Source organism: Ictalurus furcatus, chromosome 12 (assembly GCF_023375685.1).
Source record: "Ictalurus furcatus strain D&B chromosome 12, Billie_1.0, whole genome shotgun sequence".
NCBI classification, from domain to species: domain Eukaryota; kingdom Metazoa; phylum Chordata; class Actinopteri; order Siluriformes; family Ictaluridae; genus Ictalurus; species Ictalurus furcatus.
Genome location: NC_071266.1, coordinates 14561355 through 14582679, shown reverse-complemented (window position 1 = coordinate 14582679; position 21325 = coordinate 14561355). Strand labels below are relative to the sequence as shown.

The following is a 21325-nucleotide window of genomic DNA, read 5'->3' as shown; positions in this document are numbered from 1 at the left end:
GTCAATTTTGAAAATGAATACTTTGACACATCCCTAAAGTATAGTCGGATGTGTCCAGGAACATAGTGCTACAAACTGCATGTGCACAAGTCCTGTACAGAACAAATAGTGAAATAAGAGTCGGAAAGCACGAGTGCATGAGGGGGCAAGTAGGAACTACAGAGCAAACAATGTCTCCACAGAGCAGGTCACGTCTCTCGCGTTTCCCTGTTTCTCAGGTGAAAGAGCTGAAGTCTCGTTTAGCTGATATGGAAGGTCAGCCTCGATCTACTGCAGGAGTCACAATGCTGGAAAACAAAATCCAGGAGCTGGAAGATCGGTTACGCAGCGAGGAGAGGTGTACACACACACGCACACGCACACGCACACACACACACACACACACACACACACACACACACACACCCCCACCCCCACCCACCCATGTATATTCATCCTTGTCATGGCTTAGTCTAGTTTAAAATTATATGAAACAAAATGGCACATGTTGGTGTTTGTGTATTAAATTGCTTGTTATGTGTAAAACGCTGATCAGAGAGAAGAGCAGCATTCAGGCAGCCCAGAGGAGGACAGAGAGGAAATTAAAGGATGTCAGCACCACACTGGACCAGGAGAGAAGCCAGCATGCTGAACAGCGAGACCAGGTACACACACAAACAAACACCCAAACCCCTTCTACCTCTGCAGCAATGCTGGCAGCACTCATACGTCTATTTCCCAAAGACAACCTCTGGATATGATGCTGAGTACGTGCACTCAACTTCTTTGGTCGACCATGGCGAGGCCTGTTCTGAGTGGAACCTGTCCTGTTAAACCGCTGTATGGTCTTGGCCACCGTACTGCAGCTCAGTGTCAGGGTCTTGGCAATCTTCTTATAGCCTAGGCCATCTTTATTTAGAGCAACAATTCTTTTTTTCACATCCACAGAGAGGTCTTTGCCATGAGGTGCCATGTTGAATTTCCAGTGACTAGTATGAGGGAGTGTGAGAGCGATGACACCAAATTTAACATACCTGCATCCCATTCACACCTGAGACCTTGTAACACTAACAAGTCACATGAGACCGGGGAGGGAAAATGGCTAATTGGGCCCAATGTGGACATTTTTACTTAGAGGTGTACTCACTTTTGTTGCCAGCGGTTTAGACAGTAATAGCTGTGTGTTGAGTTATTTTGAGGGGACAGCAAATTTACACTGTTACACAAGCTGTACACTCACTACTTTACATTGTAGCAAAGTGTCATTTCTTCAGTGTTGTCACATGAAAAGATATAATCAAATATTTACAAAAATGTGAGGGGTGTACTCACTTTTGTGAGATACTCTGTGTGTGTGTGTGTGTGTGTGTGTATATATATATATATATATATATATATATATATATATATATATATATATATATATATATATATATATGAGGGAGGGAGGGAGGCTGCAACTAACAATTATTTTCATAATTGATTAGTTGGCCGATTATTTTTCCGACTAATCGGGTGGGGTGGGGTGGGGCAAGCTTTCAGTGCCTTTTTTTGTTGTTGTTGTTGTTTTAAAAATAAAATCCACAAACTGAGTGTTACAAATATAAATTCAGACTAAAACTTTACACAACTGTTTGTCCAAAACAGAAAAGAACCCTACACACACACTAACAAGAATATATATTATTAATTTAGAACTGTAATTTAATTCGGTGCTTTTTGTGAATCCATAAAAAAATTATGCATAAGTACTTATATATAATATAAATATAAACTAACTAAATAAGATAAGTATGTGTGTGTATGTGTGTATATATGTATATATATATATATATATATATATATATATATATATATATATATATATATATATATATATCTATATATATATATAATATATCTATATATTAATTCTATCTATCTATCTCTATATAAGATAGATAGATAGAATTATTTTTTATGGATGCACAAAAAGCACTGAATTAAACCACAGTCCTAAATTAATAATAAAAACTCACTTTCACTGCACCTTGTGGTTTCTGTTACTCGCTGCCTTTAGACATATTATTGTACTTTTGATCATAGTGTTTTAATTAGAAATTACAGATCTTACTCGCGCTACACTCTGTATCAGTGCGTCTGCATCACGCGTGAGGAGCAACGTGGCCTTGTTATTAACACATCACTTCTGTTATAATAAACAACAGAATTTACACTGCAAGTGCGCAAATACTGCATATAATGACAATAAACTGGAATTAAATTAAACCTTTTAAGCAACTCGCGACCGCATCACTGTCGTGCTTCCGTGCTACACAAGCTCTGCTTTATAAAGTTTATAAATCTTCTCGGCGGTGTTTAATATAAAATGCGAATGAGGTCATGTTGGGAATAAAAGATAACGCTGACAGAAACAGTAAACTGAAGAAAGTCAGTGTCGGTGACTCTGAGGCTAAAGCTAGCGGTGTCACATTACGTGCGTGTGGCGGCATGCGCCATCAACTAGGAAGTGGCTTATAATTCCGGTTAGTAAAAACCCGCTAGTGTTCCATTTGAGATGATATTACCTTTCTAAAATTCACACACTACATGGTACATTACTCCGTGCACAGTGTAAGTGTATAGTACGTGATTTGGGACACAACTTTAGTATTTACTCTCCGAAGCGTGTTTTCTGAACAGAAGTAACCTAGTGAGTAAATGTACCCCGTGCCGCCCGCAGACCAACTAATCGATAATGAGATTCGTTGACAACGATTTTCATAATCGATTATTATCGATTAGTTGTTGCAGCTCTAATATATATATTTTTCCTTTATTACATTTCAAGGATATTATTTTTCCATTATGAACTGAAATTATGTCAGAGTCTTTATGTAGTATTTGTAACAAGGTCTTAGTGTTGCTGTTATACAGTAATGTGTGTGTGTGTGTGTGTGCGTGTACGTTGTAGCCTGTATACTGTTATCAGAGTATCAGCACTGTAATTGGTACCTGTTGCAGATCTTTCTTGCATGACTTTATGTAGCAATTGGAGCAGGATCCAAGTGAAAGTAATAACATGTTTGTGTGCAGCTCTCTCTGCGTGTGAAGGCACTGAAAAGGCAGGTAGATGATAGCGAGGGAGAGGTGGAGAGATTGGAGGGAGTGAGGAGGAAGATTCTGAGGGACCTGGAGGAGCAGCAGGAGCTGAAGGATGTGCTGCAAGCCAAAGTCAGTGCGCTGGAAAACGAGCTGAGGTCTGTCCATATCCTACATACTTACCAGTACTTACTACATGCATACCAGTCAAATATACAGATAATCGAATCATATGTCTGCAGCAGCCTGGGCAAACCACTCACACGGAGAAACTGCTATGTATAGTTGTGAAGACATATCTGAAGCATAATTAAAGTTATAGCAAAGAGCGTTAGTTGGACTGTTAATCATCGGGGCTGAGCCCAGATTCTTCGTCATCAAAAAAACGTTTAAAACATACTTCTAAATAGACTGTTTCCTTTCATTTTTTTCCTTGCATGTGAGGACTAATTGCTTAAAAATGTGAAAATTAGACAACACTTTGTCATAAAACTTGCCTCAGGTGTTATCACTGCAGGACTAAAAGACTGATAAAATTTCAAACTTTAGGATATCTAACATGAAACTAGGCTAGTTTGGGGTCGCTAGGCGATGGGAGGCACACTACACTATCACTGTATGGGTTTAGCTGCTACAGTGCCATGCAAAGTACGTTAGCTGTCCTTATGCTCTACTCATATCATGTTCATGTAACTTGGAACTCATATATAGACATTTACATGCCTTGTTTTCCTGCCCAGCATGAGAGGGTGTTAGTGTTTCATTTTCAACCCCTTTACTGGTAATAATAAAAATAATAAAAATCGGCGTATATCCATTTCTTCCCCCTCATGCTAACTGACTGTGTGAGCTAGTGTTTGGCAGAATTGAGAGCTGTCAGCCAATAAAACACACAAGTATTTCCATGTGTTTTCCTGTAAACCCTGTCTGACTGGTATCACCTCACACTCTGTTCACTGAAGATAGAAAACTACAACACTGACGTTCAGTTACATAGTGAGAAACCACTCCAAGTGGAGAATTATTCGGGGCTAAAGAAAAAATCTTCTGGTTTACAACCCCAAATGCCCAGGCCAGGTTACACCCCTGAATACCTACCTGTACTTTTGTTTTTGCGTCTCTCCTTGATAACTTAATGTCCACTCGATGAAATTACACACTACATCCAATGTCCAGGAGCACTGAAATTCATTTAATCGCTAATTTCACCAGAAATGGTTAGAAACTGACTGTCATAAAAACAAGCCCAATCACAAGACATTTGGTAGGAGAGCACCCGGGGTGGCCCACTAGATTTCAGTGGTGGTCGGTGCCACCCGTGGTTGCCATGTAGCGCTGCCCCTGGTCCTGAGAATACCACTTGTTTTTATTCATTGTTTTTCTATCATCAAGGACAAGAAGTTTATTTTGCTTTACTGAAAGAAAATCAAGAGCTGACATGAACATGCAAAATTATCACTTAAATTTTACAGTCTGCTTTAGATGCCATGACTTTCTGTTATTGAGTCAGGGCTTATATAGACATTTGAGTTTCTGAGTGGTAATTACAGCGTTGTAGTGGAGTTCATGTATGTTCACCTCGAATTTATGATATTTCTGACAGGACTTTAAAAAAACTTTTTAACTTTTATTTTAGCTCCGTTCCAGAATAAATGTGCCATTCTTTTCCTTCATTGCCCCTCTGTGTGTTTGATTTTGAAACAAATTCTAATAATAAACTTGGATTTATGTCAAGATGGAGTGCCATTGTGAAACTAATCTCAGTCTTTTCGCCAGTAGTCAGAGTGTGTAACTGGTGTGATTGTGACATGTTTGTCAGGAGGAAAATTCAGCAGACACGGCGTCCCATGCTGGGATCCACTCTGAGCTCAGAGGAAGACGATGGATGCTTTGATTCTAGCAGCATCGCATCCATCCTGACAGAGTCACAGTTACAGACCACCACCTGCTGAAGAGAGAGTGAAGAGAGCAGACTGTAAAACATGAGAATGGTGTTTATATCTCTGTTTCCTCTGAAAAAATAATCAAATAAATAAACCATATCAGCTAATGAATGCCTTAATTCTGAAAGGAAAACATAAAGTGCCTGAAAGTTCTAGTTTGACGAAGTTGTTAAGTGATGAGAAGGGAAAACTCTTTGGGTTTAAACCCTTATAAATCATTCTTTTTTTTAAATGAAAAGTTAAAGACTTCGTTTCATCCAGAAATCTGTACTGTCCTTTTTACTGTACAACTGCCTATATGTGTGCATATATAACTTGACAAGTTATATAAAGATTCTTTCCAATTCATGTTCATGTGTTTCTTTTGAATTAATTTGAAATGGAAATGGTTTTTAATACATTGTTAACGGGTTTAGCTTTAAGTTCTCTATCTTTTTCTGACTTGATTTCCGACATTGGTGCCAGAGTATGTTTCAGAGTAAAGTTACACACCCCTGCTTCAAGTGATTTTCATCATCCTCAATAACCATATCACCAATTCCCATAACAGTTCCACTGACCATACCAGCATTCTCCATGACACTTTCAGTATCCTCCCTAATCATTTCACTGCTCTCCTCATTTTCTACACTTAAACCATCGTTCTTGATCAACACACTATTATTCTCAATTAGAATAGCACCTGATCCATTTCCCTCTACCACGTCACCACTCTGTATACCCACTCCACCACATTCCTCAATTATACTGTCCTCCAGCTGTGAAGCCTGGAGCTCAGCAGAGTCTGCTTCACACACAGGTTCAGATTCATTATTTTCTCCTGCCTGTACATCCTCAGTACTACTCTCAGCAGCAGCAGCAGGAACAGCAGGTTGATCAATAGCCACACACCCTGTACTGACCCCGGTCTGCCCTGTGTTCTCCCTCCATGCTGCCGGCTTCTCCTTCACCCTCACACCGCTCGGTCCTGCTTCCTCACTAGCCTGTGCTTAGTGTGGGCAGCTAAGCCTTTTGTGCCCGATGTCTCCACATTCAAAGCATTTCATGTTCCCCGTGCTTGCATACAGCATGTAGGATTTACCTTCATGTGTAATTCTGAAGGAGATCTCTAATGAGGGCTCCTTCAGAAACATCAGCACGTGCAGCATGAAAGACATGACGTGTTTCAGCTCCAGGTGTTTACAGTTTAACGACACCATTTTAATGCCTTTTGCTAACTTTCCAAAATGAGAAAGTTTGCGCTCTATAGCTTCATTAGCTATAAGTGGTGGGACATTTGAGATTGTAACTTGATCACCAACCTGTCCTGATGGATGATGGGAATGTTACCTGAAGCTGCTGGCTTGTATCTGCCTGATTTTATGCATCACACTGCTGCCACACAATTGGATAATTAGATAATCGCATGAATGAGTAAGTGTCCAGGTGTTCCTAATAAAGTGCTTAGTGAGTGTATAATAACATAAGTGATAACAGGAACTAACTTCTCTCTTGGATGTTCCATTAAATCTTAACTATAAACTGTTAAAATATGGATCAACTTCACGCCCTGTCATGCTTCCCCTTACTTATTTAAGTTAAATAATTCTTTATTTTACTGCATAAATGATACAAAAAGTCACTGGAAATAGATATTGGAACTGTCAAGTTGATTTTACTGCTTTTAATGTAAACTAATTATAGTGCTCAATGTAGTAATGTTTTAATAGTAATGTTATCTGGGGCAAGGTGGCCCAGTACTGCACAACACAACGAAATTTAAAAAGAAAGCACAACAGAAATGATCCCGACCATGAGGAGGCAGTGTCAGCATGGGTGAAAAACAGATATTTCTGGTGTTATTACGTTACTTCATTAATTGACTTATTACATACATTAACTTGCACAGAGAATCTCTTGTCATGTCCCGAAGTCTGCTTCCCATGATTCCTTGCTTGGTCACACACCTATTTTCACAGTGATCAAAAATATTGGAACATGTGACTGACAGATGTTTCTTTTTGCCCACGTGTATACTGTTAGATTGATTGAACAATTAATAACTCTGAATGTCTAATCTTTGTTTGGGCCCTGGATTTGTGCATTTGTTGTTAAAATGAATAAAACATGAAGACCATAAACAACAGCGGTTGATGAAAGAGCATTGTGAGAGCAGTGAAGGAAACCACAAAAACAACAGTTAGTGGCATCACCAACAACCTTCACAGGGCAGGGGTGAAGATACCACAATCCACCATTCAAAGAAGACTTAAGAGCAGAAATAAAATTATGGAAAGGCCGAAGTGTGGAGAAAGGTCTGCTCATGATCCAAAACATACATTACTTTGAAAACAGCACTGATTTCTTATTTCTTCTGTTTATCTCATACTAAATAGTTTTAGATCTTCAAACGAAATACACCATAAAACAAAGGAAACCTGAGCAAATACACAATATAGTTTTTATTTTTTTATTTGTTTTATTGAAGCAAAAAAAAGTTATCCAACACCTATCACCAATGAGAAAAATTAATTGCCCCCTTAAACTTTGTGACACCTTTAACATCAATAACTGCAACCAAACACTTCCGATAACTGGAGATCAGTCTTTCACTTACTTCTAGGACTAGGACTTACTCCTATGCTTTGGATCATTGTGTTGCTGCATAATCCAGTTGCGCTTGAGTTTCATCTTATGGACTGAAGACTGGACATTTTCCTTTAGGATTTTCTGGTACAGAGCAGAATTCATGTTTCCCTCAATTATTGCAAGTTGCCCAGGCCCTGAAGCAACAAAGCATCCCCACACCATCACACTTCCTCCACCATGCTTGACTGTAGGTATGATGTTCTTTTTGTGGAATTCTGTGTTAGGTTTACGCCAGATGTAACGGGACCCCTGTCTTACAAACAGTTCCACTCTTGATTCATCAATCCACAGACTTTCTTCTAAAAGGTTTGGGGATCATCAAGGTGTGTTTTGGCAAAATTCAGATGAGCCTTAATGTTTTTCTGGGTTAGCAGTGGTTTTCACCTCGACACTCTTCCATGGATGCCATTTTTGCCCAGTGTCTTTCTGATAGTGGAGTCATGAACAGTGATGTTTATTGATGTAAGAGAGGCCTTTAGGTCCTTTGATGTTGTCCTTGGGTCTTTTGTGACTTGCTGGATGAGTAGTTGCTGTGCTCTTGGAAGGTCGGCCACTTCTGTGAAGGTTCACTACTGTGCCGAGTTTTTTCATTTCCAAATGGAAAAACATCTGATAATGGCTCTTACTGTGATCCTTTGGAGTCCCAGAACTTTGAAATATCTTTGCAACACTTCCCTGACTGAAGTATTTCAATCATCTTCTTCCTCACAATTTCTGGAATTTCTTTCAACTTTGGCATAGTGTGTTACTGGGTAAGACCTTTTAACCAACTTCATGCTGTTAAAAAAGTTCTATTTAAGTGTTGATTTAATTGAACAGGGTTTGCAGTAATCAGGCCTGGTTGCCTCTAGTCCAACTGAACCCCATAGATGCTTTGAAACTTGGCAGGTGTCAATGTGATCCCAGAGGAGAGCCAATTATAACAATATAAGCCCTTTGATTTGGTGATAGTGAGATATCATGGTTTTTATTCCACAGACATCAGCAAGCAGGCATGAGACAGATCTATCTTGATAGCATATTTAGGGGAAGCACCTGCCTCCAGAAAGGGAAGCAAAGATCATTAATATGGGGGATTGGATAATATTCTAAATGAAGAGAAGGGTTGACCATCACTTTAAAGGCACTACAAATCCTCACATGACCATTGTTTTTAATTGCACTATTGGAGTGGCCCAGTCATTGAAAGTCACAGGAGAATTTACTCCTACCTCTTTTTGTCAGTCTGTCTCAGCTTCTACCTTGGCTCTTAGTGCATAGAGTACCACATGTATCTGCTAAAAATGTGATGCTGTGCTTTCAGGATCACAATGGCTTCAATGCTCTTCAGCAAGCCCAGTTTCTTCTTAAAGGCACTTTTATGCCTCTCTAGCACATTTTCCAGTGTGTCTTTACTGGTTCTGTACACCATTTTGATTTCACGCCAATCCAGTTTAATCACATGCCGACTATTTCAACAAACAGACTTCATGTTAATACCATGATGAACTTTCTTTTACTTTCACACTATCCATTGTTACCCAGATGAGGATGGGTTCCCTTCTGAGTCTGGTTCCTCTCAAGGTTTCTTCCTCATATCATCTTAGGGAGTTTTTCCTGGCCACCCTTGCCACCGGCTTGCTCAATAGGGATAAATTCACACACTTAAAATCTGTATCCTATGTTTATATGTTTCTGTAAAGCTGCTTTGAGACATGTCCATTGTTAAAAGCACTATACAAATAAAATTGAATTGAATTGAATTGTTGATGGCTTATCAAGCCAAGTTATTGGAGGAGCTTGACACTCAGCTAGATGCTGGCAATCAAAACCCGGCAGTCTGGGAAGAGATCTGTAACATAACAGACCTCAATCTACACACCTCCTGTGGTGTGGTGCAATGCAGCAGCTGTACTATGGCTCTTGTTGCAGGTGAGAGGTCGTTTAGGTGTAATCTCTTGAGCATCGGGGACAGGGAGAAGTTAGATTTTCTTGACACGCCCGTAGATTCGAATGGGTTGTTCTGCCCGGCTGTTGCGGCAATGAGACAGAGGTTCAACCTTCAGAAAAAGGAAGGGAGGTTTTTGAACGCGTCCACGACTGCAAAACCCCAGAGCGCAGAGCAGGTGGCTTGCCCCCTGCTGTTTTGAACGCTAAGCCATGGAGAAAGCAGTCATTCACGGTGGCAGCTGCAAAGTCTAGGTCCGCTAAACATTCCAACAAAAAGAAGAGGGATACCTAGGAAGCAATCTCTTCATGGGAGGGACAGATAACACCTAGAGTTTTCTGTGATGTCCTCTCCTGAGTCCACCAGGTCTGTTCCACCACCCGCAAAGAAGCGGAGGATGTGTAGTTTGGTTTGAAAAAAATGGTTCTAAATTGTGTTCAGGCAAGTTCAGCTACCCCTCAACACACAATCAGTGACGTGCAGGGGAGGCAGTACCTCCTCTGTGTCATCGTGAAATGTAAAAAACAAATAATGATTTAAAAATTAATAAATAAATAAATATTTGTCCACTGATCTGTGATAGAAATGTAATTGTTGTATGATTCCAATCATTCCAATGATTTTTATAGTCAATATCGCTGAATTTGTGCATTTTCCTGTTCAAATACGGGGGAAAGACGCGAATGGGAGGCAGCGACGACTTGAGCCTCCTCTCGGATTGCGCAATCCCTCACAAACTGGATTGAGCTGCTCATTTTTTTTGTTTTGCTCAATTTGAGCACGTGCAATTGATCTCTCTGTATGTCACCAATGTAATGTTTGTACACACTTTTATTATATGTCCTCACATTCCATAGTCTAGGTCATGTATTTCACGTATGTGTATAATTTATTAGTCTTGCTGATCTGATATAACACTGCAGTGAAAAAGCAGGAGGGGAGGCAGCCAGTACCTCTGCCTCACTGAAGGGGGCGTGTGTGAGCATACAGGCTTGTTCTGCAATTGTTCTTCTTCACGTATTACAGACAAATGGCATTGTGGGTAATATGCTAGCTAAAAAAAAGTCAAGTAGAGTAAGTTAAGTGCACCGCGTCAGTCCGTTGATTTTTTATTTTTTGCACTGACTGTAAAAACGGAAGATTATATATATAATCTAAAAAATTTCTCAAAACTGGAAGTGATAAATAATGGAAGACCGATGCCTGAGCTAAAAGATTTGCTTCAAAGGACGGGACAGAAGATAACGCGCTCTTTTCAAACGGAGTGGTTCACCCGGTGACTGGCTGTGTGGTTGTGCTTCGAAAAACCGCCTTTTCTGCTTTCCCTGCCTTTTGTTCTCAACGAGTGACAATGTCTGGACTACAACGGGATTTGGTGACTTGAAAAATATACCAAGAAGCCTCAGCAGACATGAAAGTTCAACTACTCACATTCAAAGCCAAATTGCTTTAAAAACTTTTGGAAGCTCAAGGATAGATCTGGCTTTGAACCAACAGCGGAGACTAAATATTATCATCCATAATGCTAAGGTAAAGGAAAACCGAGAGAATTTAAAAGACCTCATTAATGCAACTTGCTTCCTAGTCAATTAGCATTTCGTGCTAACGATGAGAGTACGAGCTCTTCTAATCGTGGCAGCTATGTAGAACTATTACATGCTTTTGCTGAGAAAGTTGATGGGTTAGCTAGTCTTTTGGAGACATCCACTGTGTTTTCTGGCTTATCAAACAGAATTCAGAACGATTTAATTGAAGCAATAAGTGATGTGATTAGAAACGATATATAAAAAAGGAGATTAATGCAGCCCTATTTGTTGCTGTAGAGGTAGACGAGACAACGGATGTCACAAACAAAGCCCAGATCTGTCATTTTGTGTTATGTGGCTAAAAGTGAGGAGGCCTGTGAAGTGAGGGAGGAGTTTTTGGGATAGTAAAGGTAAGACCATGCATACACTGCTATCTATAGTCCACTACAAAAATAAAAGACTAGCCCTTTTTTAATAATAAAAAATATATATATAACACAAGATAAGAAAAAAGTAAGTTATTTTAAAGTATAAAACTACATTTGTCTTTTTTGTTGTGGACTATATATACTTTCATTTGTATTGAATGAGTATGAATTGTGGAATTGTGATGGCAAATTTAGAACACATGGAGGGTGCAGAGCAAATGCGCTCTCTCTGAGCCGCTATAAATTTAACATTCTTCTTTGGCCAAATATGTACCTTACCTATGTGTGTGTAAAGAATGCTGATATGGGATATGAAACATAACCAGTGGTCAATCTGCAAGCAGCCAGTTGAATGGTGAATTTATGTTACTCTGTTAAATTCATATATCTGTAAATCTGACTTTGGAAGAGTCAGTGCCTCCCCCAGCCACGAACCTCACCGCAGGTCACTGCACACAATGTTCCTTGGATTGCTGACAGTAATACCACAAGTTCAAGTGCAGGAAACTAAGCCACCAAAAGAATATGGTCTGATGGGTACAAGCACAAGTTCTCAAGTTTATTGTTACAAAGCACTTCAGCCCATGGGTTCAAAGCAAATAAAAATTTTCTGTCGCATCCAGGCTCAGTGCTGAGGGTGCAGGGGGACAAAAAACAAAACAAAACAATGAACCAAGAGAGAAATCAGTCTCTAAATCACACAGATTTCTCTATGTCCACTAGATGGCGCCAGAACTCAATCTGTGGAATTAGTTCAGCAGAACCCTCTGGCTCTTCATCAGGAGGCTGAGAGTGAGTGTTCTGTGCATCCTAGGGTCCTCGTGACTGTAACCAAGGGTTACAGGCTTCAGTTTGCTGTAAAACCCCCTCCTTTCAAGGTGGTCATAGCATCTGTAGCAAATAAGGATTCAACTAGGGTGTTGGAAGCAGAAATATCCACCTTCTTATACCGACCCTAGTGGCTAGGATTTGCCGCTTTCACCGCTGTGGCCCGGGTTTTACTCCCCCCTGGCCAAACTTGCAGTAAAAAAAAGCCAATTTGCTCAGGTCAAAAAAGCTGCCCTTCAAGCCTGATTGGAACCAGTGGATGACCACTATATGTATGTACATTCCTCCACTCTACCAAATAAGCTATCAAAGGTGAAGCAAAAATAGTCTGTGATAAGTGAGCTAGTTTCCATTCAAATTTGCTCTTTACAAGCAACGAGGCAAAGTTATTTAAGGAAACACTAGACCATTTTTACTGCCTATAAAAGTGTCTTATCTAAAACGACTAGGTTGCTGAATTTCCTCTAGTTAGTCAATACAATAATCCTCAATTTACTGATCAAAATGAAGCCATGAACAAGATGGATGAGAGAAGCAAAAGTCCAGTTTATTGTTCAAAAAACAACGAGATCCCCTCGTGAGACATCCCAAAATTGATCTGAATCTAAGCACAGATTCAGTGTCCTATTTATACATCTTAGGTTACGCCCAATTATCTCATTCTTTTGGAATCCCAATATGCTTTATTAACGTCTTCTCTGATTCCCCTTAAAAACTACTTATTGGATTCTGAAATACCATTAGAACGAGTTTTTCTCGTTCTGAAACATTTTTTCAGCCAGTGGGTATCCCATTATCTTCATGTTTTCCTTTTGGGTAATTTAAACATTTTTTAAGGCCCTTACTGCTATTCCCACTTCCGGTAATCGAGCTGTGCGCATCGCCTGTTGTCCTGAACACTTTGGATATTTTCATCACTTCTTCATATTGGGTGAGATATATTTTTATTGTTGCTTAATGTTAAACATATTTCTTCTCTAAATCTGTTTTTTTTTTTAAATTATTATTTATTTTTTAAATTTTTTTTTGGGTGCTTCTTAGACATTCTGTGAGTATGTGTGTGTGTGTTTCTCTTGAACATTTTTGTGGGTGTGTGTGTTTTTCAATTTTATGCTTTTTCTATGTCATGTATTGATACCTGTTTCTTACATTCTTTGCATGTGCTAATACATATATTTATGTGAATATATTTTAAGTGTTACCACTACTGTGTTATCTAATTTCCATCCTTTCTCTCTGATCTCCGTCCAGCTGATCAACGCCCTCCTGCAGCTGGACTTTCTCTCTCTCGGCTTCTCATTCTCACAGGCCTGAATGAATATATACGTCATCAGCTGGCTTATTTGGCCGTCAATTTTACAGCTCTGCTGGAACGTCTCTGCTCTTCATCTTGTACCCACAGGGTTTCCTTATTCTTCCGCTTATCGTATCATTCCATCAGTGACCTATGTTCATGCTTCCACTCAAACTGAAGCTCAACTTCTTCCATAACTTCTGTGGAGGGCCCGTTTATTCTTTCCTCTGATGATGATACTAGCTTTGCTACAAACACATCATATGACCTCTCACCTACAAATTATTCTCTTACAAGACCTATTCCCTCCCCAGAATATGTGTATGATAGTGATTCTCAATAAACTACATACTCTGTTACCCCTGTGTTTTCCTCTGTCTTAAATTTGTTCCCACATTCCACCCTTTGAGGATCTCTAACCCTCACTCTTCTCTTAATTTAAGGGATACCTATGTATAAATAATGCCTTTTTCACCCTTTGGTCACCATGCGTCAACTGTCTTATTGTTACTGTTATATACCCTGCGTGCCGTCTGTCCAATCTCTCCAGCCCTATATCGTCCACTGCAGCTGAGACCTCTACAATTGCCTGACCTGGGTGTCTCTCGAACAAATTTCCAAAGTGCCAACCGTCTTTACAAGCCTTACCAGGAATGGAGCATAAGACAAGGCTTCAGTGCAACTCCTTGGCCAAGCGTCTTTTCAAGCCATTTCTAACCCTAACCCTAACCCTAAGCCATACATGATGTGAAAGAAAACGTGATTCCTCAGACCAAGCCGCCCTCTTATTGCTCAAGGGCGCAACGGTTAATACACATGATTTAACACTTGACGTAAAACACAGTTACGAAACACATAACTCAACGGCGCTACGCCACTCACCAGCGGTAGCAGTGCAGAATTCCATGAAATATCCCGTTTTACCATTAAATACATTTCTAGTGTGTTAACAGCGGTAATACACTTTAGTCGTTAGCTTACATTTAGCGTGAATGGCTGAGAGGCGGGCCTAACCATTCTATTGGCTGGGAAGTAGTAACGCACAACCTTACAGGCCAATGTCCCAATAGCAATATGCCCTCTTATTGGATGATATCAAGGTTTACAAAAAAACTCCCTTTTAGTTCACAAGCGATCTTTTCAGCACAACGCGCTTTTATACAGTTATCACATAAAATGTACAATCACTTGTACATAACATTTATTGCATATTTATTTCACTCAGGACTTATTTATTTTACTTATTGCCTGTTTACCTCTGGGAGTCACTATTTTTTCTGGAGCCTGTAAACGTGTTTGTCCATCTTTATATTCTCAAGTTTCTGCCCCTCTTCAATACATTTACTTCAATTAAGCAAACAGAGCATTTACAAGTTTACATGTACACATTCGGATGACTTCCTTTACGTCAAAGCAATTCCCTAGGGTGGAAGATTTGTTTGGCACGAGCTTGTTTGATGAATGCCAAGGTGCTTTCTTGCTCATCTGTGTAGAGTTTTCTCCGCATTAAGACACAGGTTCATAGCAGGCTTCAACTTGCACAGGTAAAACCCCACGGCAGTTCAAGTCCAGTGCCATGTTCTCTTGGCCGTCGCAGGAATGGAGCATGAGACGAGGCTTAAGTGCAATTTCCTGGCTCATTTATGGTTTGAGCGTTTATGTTTCCATCATTCCCAGAGTGCCAACTGTCTTTACAAGCCTAAGCAGGGTTTCCTTGTTAGTATAGTGAACAGTATGTCCGCCTGTCACGCGGAAGACCGGGGTTCGATTCCCCGACGGGGAGTCTGTTTTCTAGCACCAGTGCCATGTTCTTTTGCCCATCACACGAATGGAGCATGAGACAAGGCTTAAGTGCAATTCCTTGGCTCATCTATGTTTTGGTCATTTCCAAAGTGACAACCGTCTTTACAAGCCTTACCAGGAATGGAGCATAAGACAAGGCTTCAGTGCAACTCCTTGGCCAAGCGTCTTTTCAAGCCATTTCTAACCCTAACCCTAAGCCATACATGATGTGAAAGAAAACGTGATTCCTCAGACCAAGCCGCCTTCTTATTGCTCAAGGGCGCAACGGTTAATACACATGATTTAACACTTGACGTAAAACACAGTTACGAAACACATAACTCAACGGCGCTACGCCACTCACCAGCGGTAGCAGTGCAGAATTCCATGAACTATCCCGTTTTACCATTAAATACATTTCTAGTATGTTAACAGCGGTAATACACTTTAGTCGTTAGCTTACATTTAGCGTGAATGGCTGAGAGGCGGGCCTAACCATTCTGTTGGCTGGGAAGTAGTAACGCTCAACCTTACAGGCCAATGTCCCAGTAGCAATATGCCCTCTTATTGGATGATATCAAGGTTTACAAAAAAACTCCCGTTTAGTTCACAAGCGATCTTTTCAGCACAACGCGCTTTTATACAGTTATCACATAAAATGTACAATCACTTGTACATAACATTTATTGCATATTTATTTCAATTAGGACTTATTTATTTATTTTACTTATTGTCAATTTATTTCACTCAGGACTTATTTATTTTACTTATTGCCTATTTACCTCTGGGAGTCACTATTTTTTCTGGAGCCTGTAAACGTGTTTGTCCATCTTTATATTCTCATGTTTCTGCCCCTCTTCAATACATTTACTTCAATTAAGCAAACAGAGCATTTACAAGTTTACATGTACACTTTCGGATGACTTCCTTTACGTCAAAGCAATTCCCTAGGGTGGAAGATTTGTTTGGCACGAGCTTGTTTGATGAATGCCAAGGTGCTTTCTTGCTCATCTGTGTAGAGTTTTCTCCGCATTAAGACACAGGTTCATAGCAGGCTTCAACTTGCACAGGTAAAACCCCAGGGTTTGAGCGTTTATGTTTCCATCATTCCCAGAGTGCCAACCGTCTTTACAAGCCTAAGCAGGGTTTCCTCGTTAGTATAGTGGACAGTATCTCCGCCTGTCACGCGGAAGACCGGGGTTCGATTCCCCGACGGGGAGTCTGTTTTCTAGCACCAGTGCCATGTTCTTTTGCCCATCACACGAATGGAGCATGAGACAAGGCTTAAGTGCAATTCCTTGGCTCATCTATGTTTTGGTCATTTCCAAAGTGCCAACCGTCTTTACAAGCCTTACCAGGAATGGAGCATAAGACAAGGCTTCAGTGCAACTCCTTGGCCAAGCGTCTTTTCAAGCCATTTCTAACCCTAACCCTAAGCCATACATGATGTGAAAGAAAACGTGATTCCTCAGACCAAGCCGCCTTCTTATTGCTCAAGGGCGCAACGGTTAACACACATGATTTAACACTTGACGTAAAACACAGTTACGAAACACATAACTCAACGGCGCTACGCCACTCACCAGCGGTAGCAGTGCAGAATTCCATGAACTATCCCGTTTTACCATTAAATACATTTCTAGTATGTTAACAGCGGTAATACACTTTAGTCGTTAGCTTACATTTAGCGTGAATGGCTGAGAGGCGGGCCTAACCATTCTATTGGCTGGGAAGTAGTAACGCTCAACCTTACAGGCCAATGTCCCAATAGCAATATGCCCTCTTATTGGATGATATCAAGGTTTACAAAAAAAAGTGCAAATAAACATTTATTAAAAAAAAAAAGCCAGCTCACATAGAGCAAGCCTTCCTTCAAGCCGGAGTCGAACCAGCGACCTAAGGATGCCCACTATATGTACCTACAGTCCTCCGCTCTACCAACTGAGCTATCGAAGGTAAGGCAGAAGGGATCTTTGATAAGTGAGCTAGCAAACGAGACCAATTTTCTATACCAACTTGCTCTTCACAAGCAACGCGGCAAACTGTTTTAAGGAAACACTAGACTATTTTTTCTGGAGCCTATAAACGTGTTTGTCCATCTTTACATTCCCATGTTTCAATACATTTACTTCAATTAAGCAAACAGAGCATTTACAAGTTTACATGTACACATTCGGATGACTTCCTTTACGTCAAAGCAATTCCCTAGGGTGGAAGATTTGTTTGGCACGAGCTTGTTTGATGAATGCCAAGGTCAAATGATATCAGATGATATCAAGGTTTACAAAAAAACTCCCTTTTAGTTCACAAGCGATCTTTTCAGCACAACGCGCTTTTATACAGTTATCACATAAAATGTACAATCACTTGTACATAACATTTATTGCATATTTATTTCACTCAGGACTTATTTATTTTACTTATTGCCTATTTACCTCTGGGAGTCACTATTTTTTCTGGAGCCTGTAAACGTGTTTGTCCATCTTTATATTCTCAAGTTTCAGTACATTTACTTCAATTAAGCAAACAGAGCATTTACAAGTTTACATGTACACATTCGGATGACTTCCTTTACGTCAAAGCAATTCCCTAGGGTGGAAGATTTGTTTGGCACGAGCTTGTTTGATGAATGCCAAGGTGCTTTCTTGCTCATCTGTGTAGAGTTTTCTCCGCATTAAGACACAGGTTCATAGCAGGCTTCAACTTGCACAGGTAAAACCCCAGGGCAGTTCAAGTCCAGTGCCATGTTCTCTTGGCCATCGCAGGAATGGAGCATGAGACGAGGCTTAAGTGCAATTTCCTGGCTCATGTATGGTTTGAGCGTTTATGTTTCCATCATTCCCAGAGTGCCAACCGTCTTTACAAGCCTAAGCTGGGTTTCCTCGTTAGTATAGTGGACAGTATCTCCGCCTGTCACGCGGAAGACCGGGGTTCGATTCCCCGACGGGGAGTCTGTTTTCTAGCACCAGTGCCATGTTCTTTTGCCCATCACACGAATGGAGCATGAGACAAGGCTTAAGTGCAATTCCTTGGCTCATCTATGTTTTGGTCATTTCCAAAGTGCCAACCGTCTTTACAAGCCTTACCAGGAATGGAGCATAAGACAAGGCTTCAGTGCAACTCCTTGGCCAAGCGTCTTTTCAAGCCATTTCTAACCCTAACCCTAAGCCATACATGATGTGAAAGAAAACGTGATTCCTCAGACCAAGCCGCCTTCTTATTGCTCAAGGGCGCAACGGTTAACACACATGATTTAACACTTGACGTAAAACACAGTTACGAAACACATAACTCAACGGCGCTACGCCACTCACCAGCGGTAGCAGTGCAGAATTCCATGAACTATCCCGTTTTACCATTAAATACATTTCTAGTATGTTAACAGCGGTAATACACTTTAGTCGTTAGCTTACATTTAGCGTGAATGGCTGAGAGGCGGGCCTAACCATTCTGTTGGCTGGGAAGTAGTAACGCTCAACCTTACAGGCCAATGTCCCAATAGCAATATGCCCTCTTATTGGATGATATCAAGGTTTACAAAAAAACTCCCTTTTAGTTCACAAGCGATCTTTTCAGCACAACGCGCTTTTATACAGTTATCACATAAAATGTACAATCACTTGTACATAACATTTATTGCATATTTATTTCAATTAGGACTTATTTATTTATTTTACTTATTGTCAATTTATTTCACTCAGGACTTATTTATTTTACTTATTGCCTATTTACCTCTGGGAGTCACTATTTTTTCTGGAGCCTGTAAACGTGTTTGTCCATCTTTATATTCTCATGTTTCTGCCCCTCTTCAATACATTTACTTCAATTAAGCAAACAGAGCATTTACAAGTTTACATGTACACTTTCGGATGACTTCCTTTACGTCAAAGCAATTCCCTAGGGTGGAAGATTTGTTTGGCACGAGCTTGTTTGATGAATGCCAAGGTGCTTTCTTGCTCATCTGTGTAGAGTTTTCTCCGCATTAAGACACAGGTTCATAGCAGGCTTCAACTTGCACAGGTAAAACCCCAGGGCAGTTCAAGTCCAGTGCCATGTTCTCTTGGCCATCGCAGGAATGGAGCATGAGACGAGGCTTAAGTGCAATTTCCTGGCTCATTTATGGTTTGAGCGTTTATGTTTCCATCATTCCCAGAGTGCCAACCGTCTTTACAAGCCTTACCCGGAATGGAGCATAAGACAAGGCTTAAGCGCAACTCCTTGGCCAAGCGTCTTTTCGAGCCTTTTCTAACCCTAACCCTAAGCCATACATGATGTGAAAGAAAACGTGATTCCTCAGACCAAGCCGCCTTCTTATTGCTCCATGGTCCTGTGCTGATGCTCATGTGCCCTTTGTAGGAGCTTTTGCTGGTAGACAGGGGCCAGCATAGCCAGTGTAGAGGCCACCACCTTCTCGGTGCTCGTCCCTGGTCGTCTAGTGGTTAGGATTCGGCGCTCTCACCGCCGCGGCCCGGGTTCGATTCCCGGTCAGGGAATTGCGTTTTATTAACCTCGGGCCAAATAAACATTTATTAAAAAAAAAAAAGCCAGCTCACATAGAGCAAGCCTTCCTTCGAGCCGGACCAGCGACCTAAGGATGCCCACTATAAGTACCTACAGTCCTCCGCTCTACCAACTGAGCTACCGAAGGTAAGGCAGAAGAGATCTTTGATAAGTGAGCTAGCAAACGAGACCAATTTTCTATACCAACTTGCTCTTCACAAGCAACGCGGCAAACTGTTTTAAGGAAACACTAGACTATTTTTTCTGGAGCCTATAAACGTGTTTGTCCATCTTTATATTCTCAAGTTTCAGTACATTTACTTCAATTAAGCAAACAGAGCATTTACAAGTTTACATGTACACATTCGGATGACTTCCTTTACGTCAAAGCAATTCCCTAGGGTGGAAGATTTGTTTGGCACGAGCTTGTTTGATGAATGCCAAGGTGCTTTCTTGCTCATCTGTGTAGAGTTTTCTCCGCATTAAGACACAGGTTCATAGCAGGCTTCAACTTGCACAGGTAAAACCCCAGGGCAGTTCAAGTCCAGTGCCATGTTCTCTTGGCCATCACACGAATGGAGCATGAGACGAGGCTTAAGTGCAATTCCTTGGCTCATCTATGTTTTGGTCATTTCCAAAGTGCCAACCGTCTTTACAAGCCTTACCAGGAATGGAGCATAAGACAAGGCTTCAGTGCAACTCCTTGGCCAAGCGTCTTTTCAAGCCATTTCTAACCCTAACCCTAAGCCATACATGATGTGAAAGAAAACGTGATTCCTCAGACCAAGCCGCCTTCTTATTGCTCAAGGGCGCAACGGTTAACACACATGATTTAACACTTGACGTAAAACACAGTTACGAAACACATAACTCAACGGCGCTACGCCACTCACCAGCGGTAGCAGTGCAGAATTCCATGAACTATCCCGTTTTACCATTAAATACATTTCTAGTATGTTAACAGCGGTAATACACTTTAGTCGTTAGCTTACATTTAGCGTGAATGGCTGAGAGGCGGGCCTAACCATTCTATTGGCTGGGAAGTAGTAACGCTCAACCTTACAGGCCAATGTCCCAATAGCAATATGCCCTCTTATTGGATGATATCAAGGTTTACAAAAAAAAGTGCAAATAAACATTTATTAAAAAAAAAAAGCCAGCTCACATAGAGCAAGCCTTCCTTCGAGCCGGAGTCGAACCAGCGACCTAAGGATGCCCACTATATGTACCTACAGTCCTCCGCTCTACCAACTGAGCTATCGAAGGTAAGGCAGAAGGGATCTTTGATAAGTGAGCTAGCAAACGAGACCAATTTTCTATACCAACTTGCTCTTCACAAGCAACGCGGCAAACTGTTTTAAGGAAACACTAGACTATTTTTTCTGGAGCCTATAAACGTGTTTGTCCAT

The 21325-nt window shown here is 40.7% G+C and overlaps 1 protein-coding gene and 5 non-coding genes across 7 annotated transcripts in view; 4 read left to right on the top strand and 2 right to left on the bottom strand.

Moving 5' to 3' along the window:
* The window catches only part of cgnb (cingulin b), a 40500-nt gene extending 35149 nt beyond the window's left edge, over positions 1–5351 (top strand). For both annotated transcript variants that reach the window (XM_053637999.1, XM_053638000.1), the window contains 4 exons: positions 219–337; positions 536–644; positions 3055–3218; positions 4880–5351. In XM_053637999.1, coding sequence (XP_053493974.1) covers positions 219–337; positions 536–644; positions 3055–3218; positions 4880–5012 — 525 coding nt within the window. In that variant the 3' untranslated portion in view covers positions 5013–5351. The remainder of the gene's footprint in view (positions 1–218; positions 338–535; positions 645–3054; positions 3219–4879) is intronic.
* Positions 5352–16564: 11213 nt separating this feature from the next.
* trnad-guc (transfer RNA aspartic acid (anticodon GUC)) lies at positions 16565–16636 on the top strand. The gene has a single exon. It is a non-coding gene; the product is annotated as a tRNA-Asp (tRNA).
* Positions 16637–17284: 648 nt separating this feature from the next.
* trnay-gua (transfer RNA tyrosine (anticodon GUA)) lies at positions 17285–17372 on the bottom strand. Its single transcript is given in 2 exon segments — positions 17285–17320; positions 17336–17372. It is a non-coding gene; the product is annotated as a tRNA-Tyr (tRNA).
* Positions 17373–18295: 923 nt separating this feature from the next.
* Positions 18296–18367, top strand: trnad-guc (transfer RNA aspartic acid (anticodon GUC)). Its single transcript has one exon. It is a non-coding gene; the product is annotated as a tRNA-Asp (tRNA).
* Positions 18368–19837: 1470 nt separating this feature from the next.
* Positions 19838–19909, top strand: trnae-cuc (transfer RNA glutamic acid (anticodon CUC)). The gene has a single exon. It is a non-coding gene; the product is annotated as a tRNA-Glu (tRNA).
* Positions 19910–21094: 1185 nt separating this feature from the next.
* trnay-gua (transfer RNA tyrosine (anticodon GUA)) lies at positions 21095–21182 on the bottom strand. Its single transcript is given in 2 exon segments — positions 21095–21130; positions 21146–21182. It is a non-coding gene; the product is annotated as a tRNA-Tyr (tRNA).
* Positions 21183–21325: the final 143 nt, after the last annotated feature.